The 16,584-nt window shown below is 40.3% G+C and overlaps 1 protein-coding gene across 2 annotated transcripts; it reads left to right on the forward strand.

The window, feature by feature from the left end:
* Positions 1-1,812: 1,812 nt before the first annotated feature.
* Positions 1,813-16,499, forward strand: si:ch211-217a12.1 (alanine aminotransferase 2-like). Of its 2 annotated transcripts, none has more exons than XM_005471757.4 (12): positions 1,813-1,967; positions 3,407-3,595; positions 8,774-8,863; positions 9,407-9,515; positions 9,700-9,833; positions 10,227-10,470; positions 10,673-10,752; positions 10,963-11,099; positions 11,593-11,767; positions 13,324-13,479; positions 13,565-13,677; positions 16,201-16,499. In XM_005471757.4, the coding sequence occupies exons 1-12, from the start codon at positions 1,950-1,952 to the stop codon at positions 16,289-16,291; spliced, it is 1,536 nt and encodes a 511-aa protein (XP_005471814.1). In that variant the 5' UTR covers positions 1,813-1,949; the 3' UTR covers positions 16,292-16,499. The 2 variants fall into 2 exon arrangements, with proteins under 2 accessions (XP_005471814.1, XP_003443544.1); XM_003443496.5 differs by lacking the exon at positions 1,813-1,967 and adding an exon at positions 3,156-3,312 and having other exon boundaries at positions 16,201-16,403.
* Positions 16,500-16,584: the final 85 nt, after the last annotated feature.

The following is a 16,584-nucleotide window of genomic DNA, read 5'->3' on the forward strand; positions in this document are numbered from 1 at the left end:
TATTCAACACAGTCTGCGCTAATGAAAGCTGTCTTGTTGTTTCTTTAAGTAGTCTTCAGGAGTACTTCTCCAGGCTTCTTGAAAGCTCTTCTTTGAATGTTGGCTTTGGTTTCCTGTCAAGATGAGCCCACACTGCTTCAACACGGCTCCACCATGTTTTAGAGTCGACTGTAGACACTCACTGTTGTCCCTCTGTCCTGACTTCCTCTGTGCATATTGATGATGAACCAAAATTTTCACATTTGGATTCATCACTCCATAAAACCTGTTGCTACTGATTTCAGTCTGTGTCTTGTGTAATTTGGCATACCTCAGCCTTTTCTCCATGTTTTCCTTACTCAGAAATGGCTTCCTAACAGCCGCTCTTCCACTGACGCCATTTCTGATGAGGCTTGAGCGAACAGCAGATTTATCAATTGAAGGGGCAATGCATCTCTCAGGTCCTGTGTCAGGTCTTTGCTGGAAATTTCCCTGTTTCTTAAGGACCTGACTATCAGATGCTCTTCTGCTGTAGTCTTTAGACCTGCACCTTCTTTTGTCTTACTCCATCAGATTTTTTAAGGGCATGCATGAAAGATGCCAAGTTTTCACCTAAGAGCTCTTTAAAAAATGACCTTCTTGGTACAGTTTTATGCCTTTCAAACTGTGTTATCTTTGGCATTTCATATTTTGATGTAACAAATGATGAGTTTCGTGACAGGCTGTTAGTCACAAAGAGCCTAAAGATACAATTTAAAATTGGTTCTTTGTTAAGTGGTGTGATGTGTAGACACAACATTGTTTCATGCCTTGAGTTAGGTGCCGTTTTCGTAGTTGAATGATTTGTAGGTCAGTGTTAAGTTGTTCAACAAACAAACAAACAAGCACATTCTTCTGAAAATGTGAAGGTACAAGGACTGGGCTCAAGATGACTGAAAAAGCAGCCAGTTTCCAGTGGGAAAAAAAAAACTTTCAAAACTTTCATAACTCTTGCCCAAAACCCTCTTTAGAAGTCTATTTTTCTACAAGTTAGCTGTTGCTATTGCACTTAATGTCCGTCATAATACAGGGCATTATTCATCAACAATCCAATAGAAATGATACTGTTAAAATGACACAGACAGCATTAATCTGACCCCCTCCCTCCAGCAAAGAAGTTTCTATTCTGAGTTGACAACATAATACTTTAATAGTTACTCTGTTGTTACATTCACTGTAGCAGTATACCTCTTTTATGGATTTTTTTTAAGAGCTAGAAACGCTAAGTAATAAAATTAATGATACCTGCATTTCATTTATCTGCTTGACATTCGGGGTCCTGGTATTGTGCATGCTGACTGTCAACCTGTAATGGCTGTCTGGGACACTTCACTGTAAGAAAAGCCAGGCCTGCTTCACCTGCTATGTCGAGTCAAAATCTCTGCTTCAGAGCAGGGCCATGGTATGGCTGATATTACACTGTTGTCCAGTGGTGAACCCACAGCAAATCACCCAATTAAAACCCAAGTTTTTGTTTTCAGCAAGAATTTTCTGAATGAGAGAAACAAAAATAGAAGTTAGATGTTTGATTGTATGATGTGTGATTGACACGGATCTCTAAAACTAAAAAGGATTTGTATTAATATTATTATTTTTAAATAAAAACCTAAGTAAAATAACTTAAAACTAGAACTAGCTATTATGAGTTGTTAACAACTATCGTAACTGCAGTTGTAACCACTGACCTACATTATAAACAGATAATTCAAGAGCACCATGCGGGAAAAAGTTGTTTATTAAATACTGTCTGGTTATTGATTAACTGTACTAAAAATCAGATAGTGGCTTCTTCATGTTGCTCTACTGTTTTGCTCCACATTGATCACAGCAGCGGATACTCAAGAAGGACATTTAATAAAACTGGACTAGTTTTGTATGATTTTACGAATGACAGATTACGGTATTCACATGATAACAGAGCTATCGTCGCGATGAAGTCCATGTACAAGGTAAATAAAGTATTTCTACAGCAGATACAACACGCCAGAGGTCTATCCCAGGCGATTTAGTCAGCCAGTTTTGAGAACCTAGCATAAATATGACTTTATAATAGTTGGGAATGGTGCTTATTGCTTAACTCTTCTCTAATTATAGTTCAGTTTTGTGTGTGTTTTTTTTAAGAAAAACGCTTTAATGTGGGAACTTCGACCTTGACTTAACCTTTAGTGCTTTTTCTTTCTTTTGAGCTGTGCTGTCTTCATGAAAAGCCAATAAAACTAGCAAACTAACATCTTCCAAGCGGCTTCTTCTACTGCACAAGCCACACTCTCAAGCAGGACAAAGAAAGGAAGAAAAATCTCCTTATTAAAGAACTTGGGCTGTACTTCGTGCACTCTTTTACCATCCATTTTTTCGTCACTGTTATTTAGGTGGCCAACATTGGTTCGGACTTGCACACGCTAACACTTAACGTAAATTAGCCGCTGCTTGCTAACAACTTTAAATGCTACTTACTTATTTATTAGTTCATGCTTTAACTTTAAAGAAATACTTCCCGATGCATAACAATTAAGAATAGCTGTAAAAACATGGAAGCAAAAGGCAGCTGAAGTTAAATTTAGAAGTGGGCGGATTGATCCAAATATCCAGTATGATGGCAACGCTGGCATCGGTATTGGATTGATACTGACGCAATAGGATCAATACTTTGCTTCTATTCTCCAATACAGTATGTCGCCCATGAAGTTTTCTTAAATAAATTATTTGTTTATTATATGGAAAAATAGACCTCAAACATGCATTATGAAACATGTATTAGCCTTTTTGTGCTGACTGTCACGTCTGTTTTATTTATAGCCTATATATACATAACAAACACTGACCCAAAGCGTTTTAGGGTCTCAAAAAATATTTGTTTAAATAACCAATTTTTGTGGAAAGTGGAAATCACAAAAACTTTGCAATCATTACAATGTCATTGTCACACAACACACTGTCACTGTTCCCTACATAAGCTGCCTTTATAGGTTAAAAGTATCGGTATTGGTATCGGCAAGACCTGCACTGTATTCACTTGGTATCGGATCGATAACAAAATTTGCAGTATGACACGGCGCCAGTTAAATTATCCCACTTAAAAGTCAGCGCTGTTAGACGCTGACGTTAGTCACGGTTGGGAAAATCCAGCCAATCGCAAGCGACAGCGCGCGAAGGCGGGGCAGCACGGGGCGGCCCTGGGGGAATACAAACACCCAGGGTGAAGAGGCTCGTGTGTCAGTTGAAGCTTAAAGGAAAGGGGCTTGGAGGGAAAGTAAGCACGGGAGCCTTTCTGACAACATTCCCGCTGAACAACTGGTAACCGCTGATACACTTTATCTGCTCCCCGTTCAGCTAGGAGCTTCTAATTGCTGAACTTCTTATCTTTTTTTTTTCTTTTTCTATGTTTCAGATAACACTTCAGCTTCAACGGTGCGCTCGTGACATAACAAACATGTCCCAGCAGGCAGTGAACGGGATCTCGCACCGGGGCAGGGTGCTGACTTTGGACAGCATGAACCCCAACGTTAAGCGGGTGGAGTACGCGGTCCGTGGACCCATCGTCCAGCGGGCGGTGCAGATAGAGAAGGAGCTGAAGGAGGTAAAGTGGAGCCAAAGTTGGACAAAGCAGGAGAAAAGCGCGAACTGAGTTAAGAGTATCGCTGAGGTGGCACTCAGGAGGGTGTTGGGTTTCAAAAGAATGGCTTGTTAATTTAAAGATATGTGCTCTGCAGTGCGGGTTTTTTTAAAGTGTTAAATCATATTTCCCGTGTTTTTTTTTTTATTTGTTTGTTGTTGCTTTTTTGTGTTTGTTTGTTTTAGCCAAGGGGTAGACACGGTTATGCAGTTATGTACATAAAGCTCTGAAATCAGATCATGGTATCCTGCCCAGCTGTTGAAACTATTAAACAGCTGGAATCTAAATCTACACAGCGGTCATAGGTCACACCTGTTGGAAATACCCACTTTATATATAAGCCCAGAAATTATTAAGATTACCTCATATTAGATTTTGGCACACAGTAAGTAAAAAGTGTCCCAGCTCTGTTTCCTCCAGATACAGTTACAAAATAATAATTCAGGGCAGGCTTTGTGCATGAGATGCTTGACTTTTGCTGACTGGCTCAGGGAGTGGAAGCAGGACATAGAGGGCAGGTCAGCATTCAAAGTGTTTGCATGCGCCACGATGAGTTTGTCGCCCTCTGCTCGTCTTACATTCAACAGAGCAATATTGATTTACTGTGCTTCCCTTAGGAAGGACGGCTAGGCTGAACATGCTGTCTTTTGAAAGCTGTAACGCAACCCTCGGCTCTGCAGTTATGTCCTCTTCACGAGACACGTGATGAGCCTGCGGGGACGGCTCTGGCCTTCTTTGAGTACACTTTGCTCTCATCTTGCCAGGGGCGGCCAAAGGATCCAAAAGGATGTGTATAATACGAAGGGTTATTACGTAAGAGGAGAGGGTGCACTCTCTGTCCTCCTTTGTTTCTTTCTGGGTTTACCCACCTCCCTTCTGCACGCGGGGGAGAGGTTTCATTGGACTGAGCTGCAGCTGTGAGGCCCTGCAGCCTCAGAAGCCTTTCTGTGCAAGGAGCCTCATAACACGCAGCCCCCCCCCAGTTCTGGTGAAAGGTGGCCTCAGTTCTCTGGCTGTCAAATTGTTTTTCTTTGGTTATCGAATCCAAAGCATACTCAGCGTTTCATATTTGACTGAAGTCACACATGTCATTTGCTGCAGGGTCATAACATCAGCCTTTAGGAGATTCTGAGGTTAATATTCAACAAGTCAAACTGAACAGTTCAGTAAACGGTGACACTTTTGATAAAACTTTATATATAAACCATGCTTATTTTAAAAGAAACTCAATGATTTGCTAAAAGTTATACATTAAGTGTCCCATTTCTCTCTCTCTCACCCGCCCAGTGCAGTGGGTCCACTCGCTGCACTGCTGACGTGAGCCAACGTAAAAAAAATGCAATCCTGCAAAAAAACCTTTCCCAGATGTCATGACAAAGTTGACTTGTCATCTATTGGTGAGCTTCCTGTCAAATCTTTTAACTGGAACACTTGTACTGACAACTCAGCAGATATTATGCGTGTGTGTGTCTGTGCGGTGATGACCCAGACATCTGGCAGAACAGTGCGTACAGTATTAATTCAGGCGTGAACCTCAGCTTCTGGCAGTTCTGCACTTCCTGTCATAATAAAAGGGTGACAATACACCAGTAGAACAGGGGGGAAAAAGAGCCCATCTGTTACTGTAAACAGTTCTTTAATGTTCTTTTACTGAAATGAACATTGAGTGCATTTCAGTAAAATTGACTTTGATAAATCACATGATTAAAGCAACATGGCTATTTTCCACTTTGACTCGGTTATAGCTTGAATGAACCGTGTTCCAGTTACTCTAGCACAGCTGAGCATAGAGAACCAAGAGTCCAAACTACAGCTGTTGTAAGTGAAATAACATTCATGATGACTGTCAGGCTTGTTGTCCCACAGGCTTTCTTGGCCTGGTCTGCAGGTCTGGTCTGTGTAATGTTCGCCTGGTGCTGACTGAGCAGGAGAAACGAAGCAGCGAGCCGGGGAACCAACTGGCTCCTATTCTACCAGGAGAACAGCAGTCTCTTTGTTGCTCGAGAATGGGGGCTAAAAAGGAAACGTGCTGCATCCCGTTACTTAGATTCCAATCAAGCTCTTATCTGACAAAATCCTAACTCAAAGCACATTCAAGAGCTTGCTCCTAATGTCATTCAAGGGCACAGAAATGACTAATATTGACTTGGTTTCAAGGAAAACACTTTCAGTTGAACTTAGAGGCTGTTTGCTTGCTATTTTGTCATGTAGAGCACAGTGAATCATGGCAAGAATAATGTAAACAGCAGTTCGTTTGTTGTGTGTATGTAGTTGTTTAACCCAAAGGAGAACTTAAACTACAGGACTCGACAGGATAAGGATAAAGCTGTGCTGAGAAGCCGTAAGGTGTATATTACCACAATATAGTCCACTTATTTTGATGAATGTTAAGAAGTAAATAAGACCCAAAATGAATGTTGGGTTGAGTTTACCAGCACTTTTTGTTTTCTTTCTGTAGCTATTTAGAAATGTAGTGAAACGTAGCATTATTTCATAATGATAAAAACAATGCCCAATCATTTTCATAGATTAAAATGATCCTTTTGGTCATTTTGGTTAACAGAAATCTTCTGTTTTGTCTTAATTATCTTAAAAAAATGGTTAATATGTTCAAACCTGATGCTTTTCACTGGTGAAAGTCCAAAATCTCTTTCAAGTGAGGTGAGGAATTACATACAGGAAAAGCGCTGTAGAACCAATCTGAGGCAGGTTTCAGAATAGACAGTGGCTGCAGCTCTGCAGAAAACAAAACAAGTTCCCAAGATTTTTTGGGGGGGTGCAAGAATTGGTGCGAGCCAGCAGAATGAGAACAGCATGTCCTGACTTTCAGAACCACAAAGACAGTTTACATAAACAGGGTGCAGTAAGCTCCAGATGTACTTCTGAAACTGCTCTGTGGATTTTTTTTCTTTTTATGTTCTTTGTGTGTGTGTGTGTTGTGTTGTTGTTGTTGTTTTTTTAAATTGTATAAATAGATAATAAATTAAAGGGCACTTGTGTATGTTTTTGGTAAAGTTAAATGGCCACACAGCAGTGCACGGGTACTGTCGCCTCACGACAAGAACATTCCTGGGCTGAGCCTCCTGGTACGCATGGGCCTTTTTGTGTACTGCATGTTCACTCTGTGCTTGCATGACTTCCTCCCATAGTCCAAACAAATGCTTCTCAGGTTAAATGGATTTCTAAATTGGCTATAGCTGTCAAATGAGAATGTGTGGTTGTCTCTCTTGATGGTTTGGTAACTGGTCTAGGATGTACCCTGCCTCTTACCCACAGTTATGAAAAAGGATGGATGGCTAAATCTGTAAAAGTGAAGTACCTAGGCAGAATTGTGTAATAACCCAAATTTACCACTGTTCCCCTTTGAGTGAAGTGTGGATGTACTGTGTAGTTGTATTTATATCACAATGCAATACAAACTGGGGATTTGCAGTTTTCTAATTGTATTTCAGACAAACCGTCAGTGAAGGCTTAGTACAGTTTTCACTTTAGTTTTATGACTGGCCCAGGCTGTCCAAAGTAACAGAGGACATCTGTTATCACATGTCCTCCTCTAATTAACAGCAAAGGGTTGCGCATATTGTGATCAGTAAATAGACAAATGGGCTCCAGACCAGCGTTTGCATAATTCAGTTAGGTGAAATAGTTGAAGAGAAAGGGCTCAAATAAAATGAAGGTGGACAATGAGGTGGACAGAAGCAGAAAATGGTTTGGATAAATAGAGGAATGAAATGAAGGGGATTCAAGAGTGTCTTATAATTGGATTCAGCCTGCAATTTGTGATTGAAACCCCAACATCAACAACAGCAAATGACATTTCTGTGTGTCTGGTAGCTCCGGCAGCAGGACTGTGCCCTTCCAGGCCAGCACTTTTGCGCTGCAGGCCAAACTACAGTCTGTGCCAGAGCCTTTGTAAAACAAAAACTTCTAATGGTGAGAAGATCCATGTGAGGTTTTTGAGGGGACAAAAAGCTCTATGTGAGATGAATACAAGGACTTCTGATTTGAGAGATTATCTTATCAGGCCTGGGAATGCCTCGGAATCCCCCAGGAGCAAATGGAAAGTGTTGCTGGGGGTAAGGGCCTCTAGAATATCCTGCTCGGTTTGCTGCCACCACGATCTGACTCCCGATAACCTCAAAATTTTCAAAAGAAGAGCAGACCAAATAGGGAAAATGAAAAATACAACACTGCTTAAAAGTAGTAAAGGCACTGCAGCTAAAACCAGAACCAAAAGCAAACATTGCACATGAAAAAAGAAGATAAGCCTAACAATATCGAAGCACAAGGTGACTGACTAACTGCAGTTGTAAATTCCATGAAATTAGTGTGTTCATTAATGATTACATGTATTCTTACAGCTCCTGAGACAAGTATAGCCTGTACATTTGAACCCCTGGCTCTGTTAAACATGCTTCGGTGGAAGTAAACATAAAAACATAATTCATGCTTGGCTTACTTTCAAGTCTTATGGTGTCAGCAAGTACAAGCTTTTATTGCTTTAAAGGATTACATGACAATACCAGTGCTTAAAGGGCAAAGAAATGCTAGCACTCAGGACTGGTGACTAAATGTCTGTCATGTATATACTTGTCAGAAAAAAACCCTCTTGTGATCTTCTAGAAATGGTGATCCCATTCTCATACAGACTTTATTATATAGTAGTTTGTGGTTTTGTGTAGTAATCAGTTATATGCGTGTAAGCTATAACCTGACGCGGCTCAGATTAGGAGCACAGCAAAGGTGATGTGTGATGTACCCCTTGGAGTTACTCTCAATTCTCAATCCTGCTTCCTATGAGTCTTTGTTTTAATCTCTCCCTACAAAGAGTCTCTTATGGCGGATATGCTACTCATCTGCTCTTCTCCAGATGTCAGTTATGATGTAATAACCATAATCATTTTAACCATGATTGATGTTGGAAGCAATCAAAAGAAGGGACGGAGAAAAGGAAAGGGAAAACAGTGACGTTTCTGCTTTACCTTTGCTCACTTGTTTCCTCCTCACTTACTCCTTTTTACACGTCCAAACTTGTTTGGTGAGCATCTGTTCCTAGAATTAACAATGCGATGACTGATTATTTTTTTTTTCCACACTTTGCTCAGTCACTGAAATCAGGTACCTTTCTCTGTTTTGTTCCAGGGAGTGAAGAAACCTTTCACAGAAGTCATCAAGGCCAACATAGGTGACGCCCATGCTATGGGTCAGAAACCAATCACATTTTTCAGACAGGTTAGACCACTCTCTTGCTTCAAGCTTATAATCTGTTAATGCCTGTGTTTTTGCTAAGAACAACACACTCATAATTACAGAAGGAAACAAAACTGTATGACAGAAAACCCCAAACAACCCTAAAACCACATACGAAATAATGTTGAAGCAACACATTCCTGCTGAAGAAATATTTAGTGGCCACCTCCTTGTTAGTCTTGCAATTTAGGTCATATATTATGAAACTGGCATAGCATGGTGGTGCAGTGGCTAGCACTGTCACCTCACAGCAAGAAGGTTCTCAGTTTAAACCATATGAAGCTTCCATGTTCTCCTTGGGCCTGTGGGTTTCCCCCAGATACCCAAAAGCCATAGATGTCTATGTCGTATACACAGTACTTTCAGTACTGAGTTAAAAGTACTCAAATAGAAGCTTACTGATGGCATTTTAGTGTAACCGCCAATATTGGGTTTAAAATTAAACAACATGAACAATAAATGTTTAACTTTGCAAATAATTACAGACTGAATAAGTCACAGTGGTTTTTGTTCTTTTCCTCTCAGGTCTTGGCTCTCTGCTCTTATCCAGCACTGTTGGAAGATAGCAAGTTTCCTGAGGACGCCAAGAAAAGAGCACAGCGCATTCTTGAGGCCTGCGGAGGCCACAGTATAGGTCAGACAACTCCCCCTCACTACACCAACCACATTCTCTGTCGTCAGTCCTTCAGCACCTATGTCACTAGCATCTACGTCTATTTGTCTGCTTATTAATTATTAATTTGGACAGTCTGATCTCTGTGTAAACTGGTCAACTGAATATGCTATTTGTTAAACAAAGTTCAGTGTCATGTCATTAGGGGCCTACAGTACTAGCCAGGGGATCGAGTGCATCCGTCAGGATGTGGCACGCTACATCGAGAAAAGAGACGGTGGCATCCCCTCCAACCCCGACAACATCTACCTCTCTACTGGGGCCAGCGATGCCATTGTGGTATGTGCTGACTCACTTTGCTGCTGTACAAATGGCAACTGAGGAGAGGTGCTTTAGTCAGCTTTTGTTAAATATATACTTAATGGATTGTACTTTGTACATCTCTGTACATCTCTAATACTACTCCACCCACAGACCTTTGTCTGTCTCACTTTTATGCAATCCAGTCAGGCTGGAAAATACCCTAACCTCTGCACTACAGATCCTGCAGTATGAAACTTGTTTTTCCCCAATATGTTTCTATGTAGTTGTTCAAATTTGTCTCCCAACAAAATTGATTGTTTGTACCCTTCTTTTTAATGTACACAATTAACCCAACAGTCCATACATAGTCTCCATAATAACGCCACTCCACTCTGTCCTCCTTTTTCTCTTTACACCTTCCAATCCAAGACCATATTGAAGTTGCTGGTGTGTGGGGAGGGTCGTGACCGAACAGGAGTGATGATCTCCATCCCCCAGTACCCTCTGTACTCAGCTGCCCTGGCAGACCTGGGTGCTGTTCAGATAAATTACTATCTGGACGAAGACAACTGTTGGAGTCTGAACATCACAGAGCTCAGGAGAGCGCTCAATGCTGCGAGGGAGCACTGCAATCCTCGTGTCCTCTGCATCATCAACCCCGGAAACCCCACCGGTACACCTCTTTGTAGTTTCTCCATGTGACGTTAAGGAGCTACTGATGTTTTAGAGTCTTGTTGTGTATGTGTGGACCAAAACTAAACCTAGTTAACAATAATATTTGATCTTGGACAGTTAAGACTTCAAAGACATTTAGTTCATTCTCTCTGTCTTCACACACGTCTCCTAATTATCAAACTCTCTGCCCTGTGTGACAGGTCAGGTCCAGAGCAGGCAGTGCATCGAAGATGTGATCCGATTTGCTAAAGAGGAACATCTCTTCCTCATGGCTGATGAAGTACGTATTTCACATTCTGTTTTGTGTCAGAGTGCAAACTTTTCCGCTTTAAAGATTTCTTTCAAACTTACTGCACTGCAGTAGTTGTTTCATTTACTTTGCTAATATTTTATCATATATACCAAAAGGGTGTGAGAAAAATGTCTTTAATGTTTATAAATATAATGAAGTGTTATTAATGTTAATAAAGCCATGTTTATTTATTTTTAGGTCTACCAGGATAATGTATATGCAGAGGGCTGCCAGTTTCACTCTTTTAAGAAAGTTCTGTTTGAGATGGGACCGGAGTACTCAAACACGGTGGAAATGGCTTCCTTCCACTCCACCTCCAAATGTTACATGGGAGAGTGAGTATCTCACACAGATATGGCCACACACATGCACACGCCATAAATATAAAGAAAATAAAGTGAAAGCCAGTAAATATGAGTGGAAGCAGTAAACAAGATTAAAATACACTAAAAAAATAATTTTGTTACATATACACAATGTAAAATGTTACATTTATTAGAATCTGGTTAAGTGAAATTGACTTGATTGCTTTTCTGTTTATACAAAGCATATTCTCTTAATGATTCATTGTCTGAATAAATAAACCTTTGATTTTATATATTTCAGCCGCATTTTACTCAACATAATTACTTCATGTTTTCAGTGGGGGTTTTTGGTTGAGTTTTACAGATGCTTATTAGTAATGCACCTCAACTAAAACCAATAAACAAGCATGAAAACCCCACAGGGCAGCTGAAAATGGTCCTTGGAGTTGTTAATCCTTGCTGACGTGTACATCTCCTTCAGTTAGAGCAAACTTTACCTTTCTTGTCTCTGTTTGTTTTGTAGGTGTGGATTCCGTGGAGGATACATGGAGGTCATCAACTTGGACCCTGAAGTGAAAGCCCAACTCATAAAACTAGTGTCTGTGCGTCTGTGTCCACCAGTCCCCGGACAGGCCCTACTGGATCTCGTGGTGAACCCCCCACAGCCCGATGAACCCTCTTATGCCACTTTTATGAAGGTCTGAGTGTATGCAAACAGAATTAACTAGTGCAAACATCACCTCACCTAATCTACACACAAAAGCTGTGTTAGGTTTGATAAAGTTCTCAGGTGGCACTCAGTCAGATCAGGTTTTGAAATTTGAACATACAATCAGAGCTATTTTGTTTCACATCTTCTGGATTTCTAAACTGACTACTCATTGTGGTCTGGTCTTCACTAAGTCTCAATTATAGATGACCACAATCTGACTAAACAAGTATGCAAACTGGTAACTCCCACGGATGTTCTCTTTAGCTGTTTGTGAGACTTACACAATGATGAGAAAGGTTTTTGAATCATTCCTTAAAAAACACTCCTTTTATTTCATCAGTATTTGTAGTGTGTCCGGATTGAGCTGCCCTATTCTGGTTACTTCGTCTCAGCTGCTCCATCTTTTTAAATTATTTTCCATTGTTGTTGATTTACTTATGTTGGACTTTTGGTTACTGTCTTTATGCATTACATAACCCTTGGGATGTGTCATGGACTACTGCCCAGAGATTCGCCTGTAAAAAATTTTTATTGTTTTCTCAATGAGTGCAAGGCATTCAGGTCCTGAGATAGCAAAATGTCATTAAAATGTAGATTAAATGTCCTATAACCATTCTGCTTCATGCTTCATGATCCAGAGTTAAGATGGACCTTTGGTGTTAGTGTGAAGTGTTTGCTATCTAAATGTTTTATGGAACATTAAGATTATATTTTGAAAACTCATTATTTTTGAAAAGCAGTACTTTCTTTCATATTGTCCATTTACATTTTATTTAGTCTGTTGTCTTCTAGCAAGGTGAAAAGATTACTGCACACCTTTTTTTAAATTACACTTGGCTATGTTTTCACCTATTTCAAGACTGCACTCTGTGCTCTTGGTGTGATCTTTCAGTACCCTTTTCTGGGAGATTAGCAGCAGTCTTGAATTACCTTCCTTTGTAGACAGTTCATAATAATATGAAGTGAACATTACACCCAGGTATTTGCGAAGGCTTTTGTAACCGTTTTCTAGCTTGTGGAGATCTGTAATGCTTTAAACCTTGTTGTAATCAAGGTTCGGTTCACGCTGGTCCCTAACAGTGAGTTCAGAAGCAGTGTGCATGCTGTGCAAGTATTATATGGACAGAAAGCCCATAGCTTGATCATCATTAATGTGCTCATAGCTAATGTGAATCTTCAGATGTCTTTGTTGTTGCAGTGTGTAGCTGCGAGTTTTAGCTGTGGGAAAGTCTGATCTTCAATTATTGTGTAGTGAATGGATGGCTACATACAGGTATGCCACCATTGGCCACAATGGGGCTGGTAAACAAACGATTGTTTGTGTTAGGTTTAAAGCCTACGTCCTGAATTACACATTGAAACCAGATATACATGTTTTTGTCTACCCAGTGCCCAGTATCTTTCCTTACTATTTTATGCAGAATACAAAATAATCACAGTTGGTACTTCACAAAAACCTGGTGACATAGTAGCATTGTATTTTATTTTAAACGGCTTTCACTCATATAACGTTGACAGTTTTACCTTTTGTTTTCCCTCCAGGAGCGGACGGCAGTGCTATCAACTCTGGCAGAGAAGGCCCGGCTAACAGAGCAGATCTTCAACACAGTGCCTGGTATCACCTGTAACCCAGTCCAGGGGGCCATGTACACCTTTCCTGGCATCACTCTACCTCAGAAGGCCATTGACAAAGCCAAGGTCTGCTCGATACACCCACTGCACCCCTTGATTTACTCTTGTGTGCTGACAATTTTGCTTATAAATAAGGTGTGTGTGTCTGAAGGAGTTGGGCCTGGTTCCAGACATGTTCTATTGTATGAGGCTGTTAGAGGAGGACGGAATCTGCCTGGTACCAGGAAGTGGCTTTGGTCAGAGAGAGGGAACCTACCACTTCAGGTCAGTATGGCTAAATTGACATGCTGAGTATGTTCAAATAGTTTTTGCTTAGAAAGATTTCAAAGTGAGAGAAGTGACCTGGAAGTATATGGATGGAAGAGCTGTTGGAATTCTCCGATTAAAAGAGCTCCGGTGTTTCCTTCATTATCTTCTGTAGCACAAAATACTGATATATTTTGAAAAACACAAGCCTGTTAAACCCACAGTTGAACTACTAAATCTGCTTCTTGCCAATTTGTTGCCCTGCATGAAAAATGTAGATTTGTGTAAGGTCTCTAAATCTGACTTGTGAGCAATAATAATTAAAGTGTGTCTGTATGATTTACGTTCATTTCTGGGGTGGGGGGGTCTTTTGAATGATCATGAATTAATAAAAAAATATGGGATAAGAGCTAGATGGAGGGAATTTTCAGTCATAGAAATCCTAGAAAAGGAGTTATTTACACTCCACAGCAGGAAAACTTAAAAAAATTATAATACACTTTATTTATTTAGATTTATTTCATTGTTTGGCTATGAGGGACATTTACTAAGCGAGGCAAATTAGCTTGATGCCGCAATCACAGGATCATCTACTAACAGTGTACTAATTTACATACACAGCCAGTTCATTTCAATAATAACCAGCATTGTGCCCAGAGCAGATTTGTGTCTCAAAAGCCAGCAGACCCAGTGAAGGAGGGAGTCGGACCAAAATAACACAGTGTAAACGCAGGCCTTATGTGTTTCTTTGTGAAAACAGCAATGTAGTTCAAGTAAATGAGCAGAGGCTGAAAAGGAATCAGTGTTTTTCATGAATGGAGAAAGTCTCTGATACAAATTCCCGGGCTCTGTGTGAGGTCCTGTGGGCTGAGACTGAGGTGGTGTGCAGGCTTTATCCAGAGAAGCTCTGCGTTATTACAAACCTTTCCACTGTATAAACTAGGGGTGAGGGGGAAAAATTGATGCAGTGTAGTATGGTGATATTTTGTGTGGCAATATTGTATCAATACAGGGACACCAGATATTGATATTTTATTAGATAACTTAAAGTACTCTCAGAATACTGACCCTATATCTTTGTTTTTCTAAAAAAATTCCAACCTTTGTAATGAAGTAGTGATTTTCACCAGTTCTCATTTATATGACCTGCGGGGTAAAAACGTGTGGATTGGTTTAAACCCCACAGCACCCAGTGTGACGTTAGTCTAGTTTGATTCGGTTGTGGTTTGATGCGGTTTGATTCTCTACGCACTTATCAAATTTCTTATCAATTTACACCTTTCCTTGACGTCATGACATTTTTCATCAAGGTCAAGGTAAAGTGATTAGGAGGTAATTTTTGTACTAGTCAAACTTAACTACCGCCCCCTGCTGTCCACATTCAGAGTTGAAACTTTTCAGGTGTAAAATAAAATAAAAGGACATTTCACTTTGCATTCATTTTTTAAGTCATATCAATATATATTCACCAACAAGAGAGAATGAGACATGAGACCACTTATATCTGTTTATTCTGATGTTGCATTACGTTTCTTCCTGTGCCAGTATTTCCATCTTGTTTGCATATGTGCTCTCACTAACACCCTCAGCTTATCCCCAAACCCAATTCCACTCAATCACAAGTTCTCTTGTGACATGAACAGTTTTCTTTAAATATGAACTTTTCAACTCTCCCACTGCCCTGCACTCACATTATGCTGAATATTCTGAATCTAAATACACCTAAGTTTGGGTTTTATTACTCATACTTTGCTGCTCTTCTATTTGTCTCCCTTCCATCCTGAAGTTAGAGAAGTTAAACTTCTCTATCTTACAAATACAAACACAGACACACTTCATGACTTCAGGAGAGTTCGTGATCCTGTTCACTTTGTGGCTCACTTGTGGGTGTGGTGACACGTGCTTCATAAGTTTATCACTCATCTAACTGTGAATTTCAGTTGTGCTGCACAGAGGCAGCTGGCACTCTGAAACTCAGTCTGAATCTGCAGCACTAGTCAATACCTGCTCAGTCAGTTCATAATGTAAACATTTTGATTTAACTATGGAGACAGTTTTACCTTGCTAATTTATGGCTCAGCGGTGACACCTTGTGTCAGTTTACAGTCACACAGATTTAAGTCTAAGCAAAGTGTGCATTTATATGAAAACAAACTAGTCAAAATAAAATAATGTAGTTTGTAAAACATGTTGAAAAAAAGCATAATTCATTGCAGTTTTTACCTCTCAGCTGTATGAAGCTGATGAGGTGTTATCCTCACCCTGCCACACAGGCAGGGCAGGCAGTGTGGACACCCAGGTTTGTGAACACGATAACTCAAGAAGAACAAATGCATACTATACCTGCATCTACTAGGAGGCTGAGGGGTAGCACTGGTGGCCACCAGTATTTAACAAATACCCCTTGATTCAAAAACAAAAAAGCTGTGTTGGATAAAGCCTGATTGTTTGCACTGTCCTTCTATTACGTAAATCTGATTTCCAGTTTTACAGCACCTCTACCTTCACCATTAATCTGAACCCACCTTTTTTTTTGTCCAGAATGACCATCCTGCCACCAACAGACAAGCTGAAGGTGGTACTGCAGAAGATCCGGGAGTTCCACTTGCGCTTCACACAAGAGTTTTCTTAACAGTCCCACATCTCAAGAACCAATCTCTCAGTGCCAGTATCATTAAGTGTCTTTACGTGAACGAGGCGGCAGCCCTGTTCATGTTCGTACAGTACATGAAGATGTCAATAAATTTCACTACATGATGCACTTTCTTAAAGTATTGCCAGATTTTAAGGTTCAAAGTGATTATAGTGCTGATCGTCTCTGCAGTTTTTTATTCTCGTGACAGCTGCTGCAGGTGCATCCCTCCCCTGCCAGTTCACTGTAAGGGATTACTTGATTAACTAACAGCTGTTTTGCACCCTGCCATG

This window comes from Oreochromis niloticus, linkage group LG9, assembly GCF_001858045.2.
Source record: "Oreochromis niloticus isolate F11D_XX linkage group LG9, O_niloticus_UMD_NMBU, whole genome shotgun sequence".
Lineage (NCBI taxonomy): Eukaryota > Metazoa > Chordata > Actinopteri > Cichliformes > Cichlidae > Oreochromis > Oreochromis niloticus.

Excerpts from the sequence above, each read along its gene's own strand:
- si:ch211-217a12.1 (XM_005471757.4), top strand. Across the intron at positions 10,471-10,672 it reads CAACCCCGGAAACCCCACCG|GTCAGGTCCAGAGCAGGCAG; the intron begins GTACACCTCTTT and ends CCTGTGTGACAG. Across the intron at positions 11,768-13,323 it reads CTTATGCCACTTTTATGAAG|GAGCGGACGGCAGTGCTATC; the intron begins GTCTGAGTGTAT and ends TTTTCCCTCCAG.